Genomic DNA, 12,679 nt, shown 5'->3' on the forward strand with positions numbered 1-12,679 from the left:
TAATATAATAAAAAGCATTTACTTTGAAAACTACTTGGACTTTTGATCTTATAATATCATAAAATATTGTAGTTTTTAGTCGTAAAAATTGTTTTAAATTTCTTGAAAAACATCTTTTTTAAAAAATGCTGCTTTATGTATTAAGTAACATATGTGAGAAGGGTGGAGCACTGACTTTCTGTGCTGAAAGACCCTGGTTCATGTTTTGGCTTAGATGAAAAATATTCATCTTAAAAATATTAAAAGCTTTGTCAGGGTTAGCCCTGCAGTTTGAGAGGCACTTTCTGGTTCCAATTAGTCATTATTTGAGCAATAAACCAGTTAGCCTCCTAAAAATACTTGGTCCATTCTGGGTTGTTGTGGAACATTACATATTTATACCACACACTCACTTTATTTAAAAGTTGTAACATGTAGATCTTAATAAATTATAAAGTGATGCATGGTTCAGTTATTTATTTTGAAAATAATAATATTTTCACAAAATATAAACTTTAATAAATTTATTGGAAGATTTTATCAATAATCATAGACTATAAGTAACCCTAATTTTTATTAGATATAGTTGGAATATCTTCCTATTTTTAATTTTATTTATAGCAGTATATTTTATTTTAAATTAATTTAAAATATTATTTTGTTTCAGCTAATCTTCCACTGACAGGAATTCCTAATATGCAAGAGGCATTGAACAGGCACAATTTATCTGGGAATTTAACAACTGATAGTGCTGGAAATTTTGTAGTAACAAATACTGGTGTATCCATCCTCCCACAGTCAGCTCAGGCAACCTTACCCCTCAATTTAGCACAAGTATATAAAACACTATTTTCTTTCATATTTTATTATTATTATTTTTTACTATTAATTTCAACTTGACCAATATTAATTTAACATTTAGTAAACCTATCCATGATAATTAAAAACAAATCCTGTCTGGATAATTATAGATATTTAAGATCCTTATGTACTCCAACTAGAGCAGGAAGGATGGTTTATCATAAAAGGTACCCAGCTTTACTAGCTAGAGTGCAAAGATTGAGATTTGTTCCACGGGTTCCCTACAGCACAAATTTCAACCCACCTAGGCTGTATTCAAAACTGTGCTGCCTTTGTCTCAAGAATGCTAAAGTGATAGTACTTTAACATGCTTGGCCAGCACAGAATTCAAGTTCATCAATTATCATATAAGTATTCATTACTATGTTCATTCTCACTACATTTTGTGAGACTTGGTTATTTGGACTCAGAGAACTTAAAATGTGTATTTCCATAGGAAACTCAGATTCAAATTTTTAAACTATCACAATACTTACCCTTGCCATATATTTTATACATACGTAAGTGAAAGTAAAAAAATAAAATTTCTTGATCTAATAATATTTTTTTTTTACAGAATTCTATTTGTAATCCAATTGGAGCTCAATATCAGCCATTTATACTAAGCAGTGGACCAAATACCACAACACATATTAGAAATCAGCCACCCATGATTCTACAACAAACTCATCCTCAACCAAGACTGATGCCACAATTACCAAACATAGTTCCTACTCAGTTTGATCTTGATAGTAAGTTTTGGCTAGTTTTCTATAATTATATTGTACAAATTATCTACAGTAAAATGTTAAATATATTTGTATTAAAGAATATGGGCTCAGGAGGTAATTACTTTCCATTTTCTGTTATAATAACTTAATTTTGTTCCTGTGTCCATATTGAAGTGTCTACTAAATACATTTTTAAAAAAAAAATTTTTTAAGGTTATCATTTTAATTACTCCTACATTAACCATGTAACATGTCTTATTTTTTTCAAACCAAGTCTTTTATTGTACCTAATCAAATTTCTTAAATGACTTCTTTCTATTTTCATTTTCCATTGGTCATTCTATTATATCCTTCTCTGCTTAATTCATCACCTGAGAGTTAGTAATAATTTATTAAACACTTAGGGCTACGATATTTATAATTTATAAAATATTTCTTTAATCATACCTCCCTTTACTATACTCTTACTTTAATTTATTTTTTTAATTTGTTAAAATTAATTAAATACTTTCTTTAATATTATATTTTTACCACAGGAATATATGGGACATTTCCTGACCAGCATATAACAGTTAGTCAGGATCCTAAAGTAGTTGATATGCTAGACATCCCAGGAAAAGGTCGTTGTTATGTTTATATTGCAAGGTACTTTAATAAATTAAATATAACTTATTATCAATTATAATTAAAGTCAATAAATAATTAGAATATGAGTATTTAAAACTGCTACTTATATTTCATTAATAACAAATAAATTACCAAGTTAAATTCTTGTTTACTAATGCATGATACTAGAATTTGTCAATAGTTAAAAGTAGATTAAAGGAATACATGTTAAAAAAGTTTCCACAATAAAATAAAATTTGTATTTTCATATTTCTTCACAGATATTCATATGACCCTTTTCAACAGTCACCTAATGAATGTCCCGAAGCTGAGTTAGCAGTAAATGCTGGTGATTACATTTTGGTTTGGGGAAACATGGATGAAGTAAGTAATATGTCACATCTAATTATTAATGAATTATTATGTCTTTCACATACCACTATCAATGATTAACATAAATAACTATCAATTTTAAATGTTATAGGGCATCCAGTTAGGGTATGTGCTATTTAAAAGTTAAATAGGTATGATATATTAAAAACCGAAGATCTCCAAGGAAAATTATTTATTTATTGACAATGTGCCTATAAAGGAAAATCCTTTACTAAAACTAATATTGTCTATATGGTGGACAAAAAAGGAGTGAGAATCATTTTTTCACTGAATAACTAAGAGGATCGTGGGTAATAGGTAGGAAGGAGGGCTTTATGATGCAAACCAGTTTGTAGAGTTTTATTAACAGTGGAATGCTTTGTTCTATGTAATGTCCATGTTAAGTTCTGAATCAGGAACAAACTATTGTCCAGTAAGAGGTTTAATCACTAATAAATTTCAATGATTCAAGCAGCATCATTAAAACCAATTGCCCATAATCCTCTTAGTAATTCAAAGAAAAAAATATTCTCACTCCTTTTTTGTTGGATAATTTATTTTTGGATCTGTGGCAACACTGTTTCGTCCACGTTTCATGTATAACCTTACACATTGTATATACGTGTTAGTGTCTTCTATTGTTCCGTTGCGTGTTCTTACTGTGTTCAATAAATATTGTCATAACTCCATGACCTGTGTTATCTTTTGCCCTAAACTATAGAATCTTATATTCAACACATTTTGTCCACCATATAGACACTATTAGTTTTTTCCATAATTGAGACATTGTTAATAAATAAATTATTTTTCTTGGAGATCAATGGTTTTTAATATATTTATCTTCTAAATAGCACATGCCCTTTTTGTAGACCCTTTATATGAAATAACTAAAAAGTCAACACACGCTCAGAAATATATATGTGATTTATTATGTATTGTTTTTCTGCATAAGATTATCATCTACACTAGGTAACTTGACTATATTATAATCATAAGCTAATTTAAGTACATGATGAATTGTTACCTAAATAGAAAATTTAAAATTAACCAATCCACACAAAGAAAAAAGCTGTATCTAAAAAATCTAATAACATAAATTTATGTACTATAAAATTGTTCATATTCGAATGACATTAGCATGTTTTAACAAGCTAATAATAGTTGTATATCTATCAGTATAATTAAAGATAAAAAAAAAACTTGATTGCTGTTTTTTTCCCATTATTTCTATCATTGCTTATTCCAATAAATGATTTTCCTATTTTAAACATCTTTAAGGAACGACCGTAGCAGCGTGGTTACGCACCTGTCTGCCAACCCAAAGACTGTGATTTCGAGTCCCCCTGGCCCTACCTGTTTTTTTTTCAAGCATAATATTATTTAAAACTCACTCACAGTCTCCCCCCCCCCCCCGTGCATTTGTGAAGCCCGTTAGCTAATGGGTGGCACTCACAAAAAACGTTGGAGTGACGAACCCATCTCTATGAAAACCACGTCAAGAAACGCGCGATGTATTACTCTAGTATATCGCGCGCGACCTTGGACCACCAGGGTCTGTCGCGCCAATAATAATAATAATAAATATCTTCAAAGCTCTACCTTAAAAAAGACAAAGTGTCATGAGAAAATGGTATTTATCCATATTCTATTTTTATATATGTATACATGCATATACATACTTAAGCCACATATTGAATATTATGATGATATTGAAGGCTGTTGTGAGTAAGAAAATTGACAAAAAGTAACGAAAACATTTCTATTTAAAAAAAAAAAATAAGCAATAAACAAAAGAACTAACCATACATTAATGTAAATATAAATCAATGGTGTGTATTTCATGTTATCCTATGATTTGTATTTTATTCTATCCAATTTTATGTATTTTCTTTTAATTCAATGTTTTGGTTTTTTTTTTCTTCTTCGGTTTTTTTTTTTTTTTACCAAAATGTAAAATAGAGAAATTTGTAAAATGTAAATTAGTATCAAGAACATGTATTGTATAAGAGGGTATCCCAAAACAATATAATAAATATTGTAAATTATATATTTATGCAATAAAAATAACTATAAAAAAAATAAACAATATTTTATGGAACTTTTTACTTTTAGATTCTTTAATAATAAAGTTACATTGTAGCTTCGAGAATTAATCTGGCTATGTTTGTTGTCTCATTCACTTACTACTAAACAACTGAAAATATGACAAAAGTGATTTGCTGTTATATTAACATTTAATTGTCTTTCAAGGATGGATTTTATGATGCAGAACTTCTTGATGGAAGAAGAGGATTGGTTCCATCAAACTTTGTTCAAAAATTGATTGGTGATGATCTACTTGACTTTCATCAATCAGTAATCCAAGGACTGAGAGACTGTGATGATTCTGCATCAACCAACATACCACAGGATTTTGATTATCACTTAAATAGTGGTTAGTAGTTATTAAAAAAATTATATTATTTTATAATAATATTACTAAGAAACCCAAATGAATTTTCAGTTCAAATACTCAGGAAATATAAGTATAAAATTTAAGAAAACTTTAATTCATTCATCTATCTCAGAGCAATGTAATTTGCTAATTTTATTTAAAATTATATATTTTTTCAAAATCTTTCAACACACATTTTCATTAAATTACAAAAGTAATAAAACATTATTCTAAAAAAAAATTATTAATTTTTAACCAAAATAAAATTCTTCATGATTCTTCTATTTAAATCTAAGTAATTATTAAATATTATTTTGTTTTAACAGAAAATTTTACATATAAAAAGATTTAAAATGCTTTGAAACCGAAATCATTTATTGCTACATATTGTATTTTAGATTGGATAAAACATAATTTATATATAAATGTTTTTATATGATTCAATTTCACACAGGTGAGTTCCTTAGTAAAAAAATTGCGGATTTTGATCTATCAGACATTTTAGAAGAAGATGATGAAGAAGAAGAAGCTGAACATTCTAGTGAAGGGCCAGGTAATTTTTTAGTGGCATATTAAAATTGAATTTAAAAATATATATATTTATTGCCTAATATGTTTAGGTTTTAATGAAGTTCATGTTCTTCAATTAGGATTGAATAATCGAACAATTATATTAAAATAAAAATCTTATCATCAAAATACAGTTCTTACTACCGTTAAGTTTAGTTTACCAGTCACTAAAAGTTTACAAAAAATTAATTTTAGACATATAGCTCTGATACAATCAGAGTTTAATCTAATTTGAATAATGAATTTAATTTAAAGAAATCATTATTGACTTCATTTTCCTTTGTTCCTGAGATCTTTGGCTCAGAATCCTTCTATTCATGGCTATTTCAGGTAATAAAATCTATAATTAATTTATCCTGAAATCAACCAAGCTACTACAGCTTATAGTGGGTTTAACTTTTCAATATCCTATTAATGGCTCTTGGTTTATTAAAAAAACAATAATTTTTTATCTAGTTATGGAACCATCTTCCTTGTTAAAATGTCCTTTATTCAGGACTATTGATCAATCTTATTTCAGGGCCAACACCCCATCTTCAGGTGCGCTGCAATATACATTAAATTTCTTTTATTTAGTATTAATTATGAACTATCTTGTGAGCTCTATTATAATTAAAACAATTACCTAATATTATTCTTTTTCTTTAACTTATTTTTATTACATAACATCTCTTAGTCCAATATTCAGTACCTAGTAGCAAACCAATGTTGTCATAATTTTGTTAAAATTTACAATAAAATACTTCAAGTAAGGAGAGTCCATTATTTACTTCTATTGTCACAGAACTCTAATAAGGATTGACCTGATATGTCTATATACTTCCATGTTTTGTATTGTTTATTCCTCTATTCATTTGTTTTATTTAAGAAATATTTGCTTGTTCTGTGATAATTTTAAGCTATGGTTCAACAGTCTAATTGCGTTATTTGGTAATAATTATTATCTCTATTGTAATTATATTTTATATCTCCAATATATTAATAATGTTTATATATAGTGTACTTAAATTGTTTTATTTTTAATTTGTTATTATTTGTTTTGAAATTAATTGCCTGTTCTATTTTTGGTTTTATTGATCACTTCTCTTATTTTTCTATTTTTTGTGTAGTTAGCATAATCTATTACTTGTAGATTTGTGGAATCAAAGTTATGATTTAGCGTTAAGCTGTGTTGGGTCAGTGCTGTTGTTTTCACATTTTTCCTATTTTATAATTCCTCATATGTCGTTCTATACTGGTTTTCAATTTTTTTTTAGGGTTCTCCTATATAAATTCCCTCATATTTTAACAAGGAAGATAGTTAAAAACACATAAAAAAACTTGATAATATTAAAAATCTTCCAGTCACTGAACCTAAATTATAAGCAATCATTTTTTTTTTTTTTTTATTGATTTTCCAAAAGTTTTTTCTATGTTTGTTAAAGCCCAAAAATGTATGTTATTTTCTTTTCTTTACTTCCAATAGGTGTTTTAATTTTTGTTATTTATAAGATCATTTTTTTTTAACTACAAGTTACTCATGTCTTTATATTTACTCCGGGGAAGAGGTCGGTTTTTCATTCATGAAACGCCCCACGCCCCAACATTGTTTTGGTCCAGTCCGGGCCGCCTTAAATTATTTTTTTTTATTTCAAAACCTTTGCTCACACATTGTTTTGGTCCCGTCCGAGCCGTATTAAATTAAATCACTCATTTTGTAATCTTTAATTGTTTTGTTTTATTTTAAATAAAAAATGCCTCCCAAAAGCCAAAATTTAAGCGATGAATATGAGGATGAGGCCATATTCATCGATTTACAGGTGCAATTGGATGATTTGGCCGAGGATATAATGGCGACCATCTCTATGGATGGCCCGTAGTTTAAGCGTCTCTCACGCATTGATGCTACTTTCAAACCTCATTTTTTGAAGCAAATTCTCTCGCACGAAAATTAAATGTCCCTAGGGAAAAATTAAAAACATTAAAAGATGAGGCTCGAAATAATTATTATGAGGCCTTAACATTTGGGAATACCACTACCGGAGGGGAAACCAGTAAATTAGATTTCGATAAATCGGTGATGTATCGATAAGTGGTGGAAGCTTCTTCACAGTCACGGTTACCCCCTATCAACATTCCGGTATTTTCTGGGGATATCGTGGATTGTCAAGACTTCAAATAAACTTTGAAGTCCCTCATACATAACAGACATGTTATAGACGACGTTCAAAAGTTTTATTACCTAAAATCAGTATTAAAGGGGTCAGCAATGCAAAGTATTTCGGCCATATCAATATCCCCAGTAGGTTATAAGAAAGCGTGGGAATCGCTTACTAAAAATACGACAGTAAAAGAATCCAAGCCACCTTCTACTTAACAAAAATTTTGAATTTTAAACATTTGGGGGAGGGAATACGGGTCAAAACCTGAACTTCCAACTTGGGAGTAGTTCGTGGATTTTATCCAACAGCAGCCGGTCAAATTACAATTAGAAGCCCTTATAACGAGTACTGCTTAAGATCCACAAGTTAAATTGGGTACAGTAAATGCTCTAGGCAGGTCTTAATGGCGACAGACTCACCAGTAAACTCGACGAAATGTCCTACCTGTAGAAAATCCCACCACATTTACGATTGCACAAGTTTTATGACGTTGCAACCACATTAGAGGGCTAAATCGTTGTATTAATTGTTTGACGTTGGGTCACTTCTCGAACCAGTGCTCGTCTAAAACGTCATGCCGACATTGCGGTAGATGGCATCATTCGCTTCTTAATTTTTTTCTAAGGAATCGAAAATCCGAATCTCCTCACCCAAAACGTTATTCCATCTCGTTCTCGTTATGCGCCGATTACCGGAAAAAACTCCGTTAAAAACTCGAACACCGCCCCTGCTCCTCCCAACCCGCAGCCACCTCTATCGTATCGGATTCTAATCGCTCCCAAAACGCTATTTTATCTATGTCAGCTATGAGTCGGATAAATGTTTTACTCGGCACCGCATTGGCCAGAATTCACGATCTTCGGGGTCGTTGGCACGATTTGCGGATCCTCATCGATAATGGTTCCCAGCGCTCCTTCATAACGCTCGAATGTGGTCACCAGTTAAACTTGTCACTTACGCGCAACAGAAATCAATTGGTTTCAATAACCAGGTTATCCCTAACATTACATTCGAAGCACCTTGTGTCATTTCTCTCCAACAAGTTTCTAAGCCCGAACTTAATACCACGGCTATCGTGAACGAGTGGATCTGCGGGGACATGCCTACGACCCCTATTCCAAAGAGAATATTTAAGAAATTTCGCGCCCTAGATCTGGCTGATCCAAATTTTTATCAGTGGCGACAAATTGATTTTCTGTTAGGAGCCGACATGTTCGCCGGTATCCTACGTGTGGATAATTTTAAATCCGAACAAGGGTTTCCTAGAACACTCGAAACCATTTTTAGTTGGATCCTAATGGGACCGATTAAAGGTCAAAATCGCTGTACGGTCCTTCTTGCACAACCACTCCGTACACTCGATGGGACGATTTCTCGCGAGAGATAAACAAATTTTGGGAAACGGAGCAAGTCGCAAGCGTTGAAAAATCGGACCCTCTCGATATTCGATGTGAAAAGCTTTTAATTTTATTAATCTTCTTAATAAATTTCGCAAAATTTCCATTCACGCGATGATGTTGGTCACTTCAATGTCAAACATTGTTGTAACTGTACTCCCACGGTATTGAGCGATTCCAAGTACTGAGCCCTCAACCGTTTTAAAAATTTGGGAAGGAAATTTGAAAAGAACCGCACCCCTCCACATGAATATTTCAAGGTTAATCGGGAATATCGGGATAAACGCAATACATCGCGCGCCGTAACTTCTGGAAAACGCTATCTCTCACATTAAGCAGTCCTAAAAGAAAGCTCGTCCACCGAACTTAAATCGGCAGACATCTCCAAGGGTTGAGCGGTTCAACACTTGTTCTATCGATTCCGAACTACCGATGCTCTGACGGATAATAAGTTCTTTAGGTTATCTTAGGGGCTCTCACCTGTCGTCGAGAAGGGGGTGAAATCGTTGGGGTTCAAAAATTCTCTAGTGCATCCCGTTGGTTTGGTTAGGGTCGGTGGTAGGTTGCGGTTTTTCATTCACGAAACGTCCTCACCCCAACAATGTTGTTCTTGTCTTTAAAATTATACTTTATTTTATCTTACATCTTATCTTATAAGAACTGTTATATTTAGAATTTGTGAACTTAAATATAACATTAAAAATATGTAAAAACAAATAACTCAATACATTTAAATTAAACTCAGAATGAGCAAATCTAGTATAGATAATATGGATCGTGAAGTACTAGTTACATTTTTTTGTCAAACTAGTTTGTCATTTCCTTTTTCTTTTTTTTAATAATAAATTAAATGGTATCATATTTTAATAACCAAGATTTTTCAGTGAAAATAGTTGCTTTTCACTAATTGGAATTCTGGAAAATATCACTTTTTCATTTCCCATTTATCAAATTTGCTTAATCAAGGATAATATTTTTATTTTAGTTACAATTTATCATTCTTTAATTCACTTTATATCAACATGCATTTTATCAGAGCTTCAATAGCTACTAGATTCAATTCCAGCCCTTATATAAATATATCCAATGTTTTTTCTCAATTCAGTTTCCACTCTAATATTAATACAATTATTTTGAAATAAATACTATGCAAGTCAATACTAATATGTAACATGCAAAACATATAGCATTATGAAGAAATCCTTTACCAAACCTAGTGGTACTTATCAATATTAACTTGGAACTCTGTATAGTGTTCCTTTACATGTATTATTGTATATCATTACAGAAAACTGTTATATTAGATTATTTGGTGGCCATATAGTAGTATGGTTAAAGCATAAAGGATTATCGCCTTTTCCACAATGCTTTTCCTAGGTATACATTTGTGTGAAAAGAAAAGACAATATTTGTTTTTTTTAGGTATGTGTCACTGTCCTCCAAAATAAAGGATGGTTAACTGTAAGTTTAATTGGCATGTGGGAAAAATTGAATGCAGAATGTTATGTAAATGCTTTATTGATATTCTATATAATATTTGGGATATAATTTTGTATTCATAATAAAATTAAAGTTTTAAAGAAATACCAAATGAAAAAAAAAATTGAATCAAACCAAAAAATTCCCTGAAGAGAAACTTAATACAATTTTCATGTTGTTCTTTTTAACTACACATATCTTGTCAAAAATAAGTGTCATAAAAAAAAACTGATGACATGATAGTAAAATCTAATTTCATCCTATTATCAAAAGAGAACTTTATTTCTCTTTTGTATTCCTTCATCTCATAGCTAAAATGTATTGAATTTGTAAATAATCAGTTTGTATTCAAGTTTGAAATCTGCAATTTATTGAAATAACCATTAAAATAATCTTCAATTACAATGAAATAATAAGATATAAAGTTTACTTTATAAGTTGGTCATTCAAGTTTTATCAATAAAGGAAAAAAAGACAGTGAATTCATTATTGTATCATAAAGAGACGTGGATCATAAATCAAGGAATCTGAAATAAATAATAAAAGATTGTTTGCCATTAATAGTACTGCCTTTTTATCAGGCAGTCTTACTCATCATGTTTTTGCTACCCTATTTTAGGTAACTTAGGAAGATTTTGTTGTCCAGCACCATATTTATCTCTAACTACATAATTCAATAATATATTATCTATATACATTTATTTATCATAATACGTAATTTCATATTTGTGATGCGAAATTATGAACTCAATCTCATACCTTTATTTTATTTCAACGTTAAAGGAAAGTCGTAAACTAATAAATAAACATGAATGATAGTGTCTAATGGTGTCCAGCCTGAATTATAACTTTAATTTTAAACAACTACAAACATTGTCCACAAACTACAAACTATTGCTTTTTAAGATGCAATAATCATTCTGATGTGAATATCTTTAATCACATTATGTGATATGTATGAAAGAGGTAGATTAATTGTCAACATAAATACTTGATAATTATGGTCTCGATTAGATCTCTTATTTTCTTCTTGCAATTATGCAAGTTTTTGTTGGATCTATTTGACAGTAAACATTTTGAATATTAAGTTCAATGAATAATGGAAATAAACTTGAGCACAAGTTGAGAACTTAATCTGAAATAAATTTTAGAAGAATCCTTAAAACTGAATTTATTTTCAAGGTAAAATTATTGTTTCAATGATAATTACTCCATATAAAAATAATGCCAAAATTCGAACTTCAAATAGATAGAACTAATTTAAGTGATATTTCTTTAAATGTTTGCATTGGTTGTTTTTAGTTGCATGAACATAACTTCGTTAGATTTTATGTGGGTTAAATTATTTTTAATAAAGTATATTTCAGTGATATGTTAATACCAGTAATACTACAAATTTATTTAGTCATCCATATTAATTAAATCTGTATCATTAATACATAATTTTACTAAAGTTGGTTTCTCAAACAGTATTTGTCAATGATAAGTAATAAGGATATGAAATAAACACCCAAGTCTGAATTGTTATGAATAAAAATAAAAAGGAAATTTAAAATCAAATTCTCCACAACTTGCTAAAAATATCCACTCAGTAAATTTTTATGAACTTCTCATTAACTGATAGATATTGCTATTGTATATTGTTATTGTGTTATCTCCTTAACAACAATAATGTGTAACTATGGTAATTATAAGCAAATTAAATCATGAAATGCAGCTTAATTCTGTATAAGGAAATGCTATACAACTTTTCACTAATTTTATATAACTTACAAAATATATAATTAATTATCTTGAACTTTCATGCTTGATGGCTACTAGTTTACAGGTAGTTGATAGCCTTTTGGACCTGTTTTAGAAGTACAAAAAGGATATTATCATAATATAGTAATGTACGCCGTGTTGCATAGCAGTTTGAAATGTTTATTTTCAAAACAAATATTAAATTTATGTTTAGATTTGAACATTGCATGATGTTCTTGTTATAGATTATGTAAAATGTAAACTTAGTAACTTACTATCATAAGTGAACTTTCAGACACTTTTAAAATTAATTATTATTTACAATAGTGAGTGAATTTTTATATATGTGTTTATGTGTGTGTGTGTGTGTGTATGTGTATATATATA

At 29.7% G+C, this 12,679-nt stretch overlaps 1 protein-coding gene across 1 annotated transcript in view; it reads left to right on the forward strand.

Moving 5' to 3' along the window:
* The window catches only part of Rbp (RIM-binding protein), a gene marked incomplete in the record, with an annotated part of 213,970 nt that overhangs the window by 109,766 nt on the left and 91,525 nt on the right, over positions 1-12,679 (forward strand). Inside the window, 6 exon segments of the mRNA XM_067049278.1 lie at positions 647-813; positions 1,397-1,571; positions 2,087-2,195; positions 2,438-2,540; positions 4,779-4,962; positions 5,417-5,515. Of these exon segments, the coding sequence (XP_066905379.1) occupies positions 647-813; positions 1,397-1,571; positions 2,087-2,195; positions 2,438-2,540; positions 4,779-4,962; positions 5,417-5,515 (837 nt within the window).

Source organism: Halyomorpha halys, unplaced genomic scaffold, assembly GCF_000696795.3.
Source record: "Halyomorpha halys isolate HHAL.00 unplaced genomic scaffold, Hhal_1.1 Scaffold879.1, whole genome shotgun sequence".
NCBI classification, from domain to species: Eukaryota; Metazoa; Arthropoda; class Insecta; order Hemiptera; family Pentatomidae; genus Halyomorpha; species Halyomorpha halys.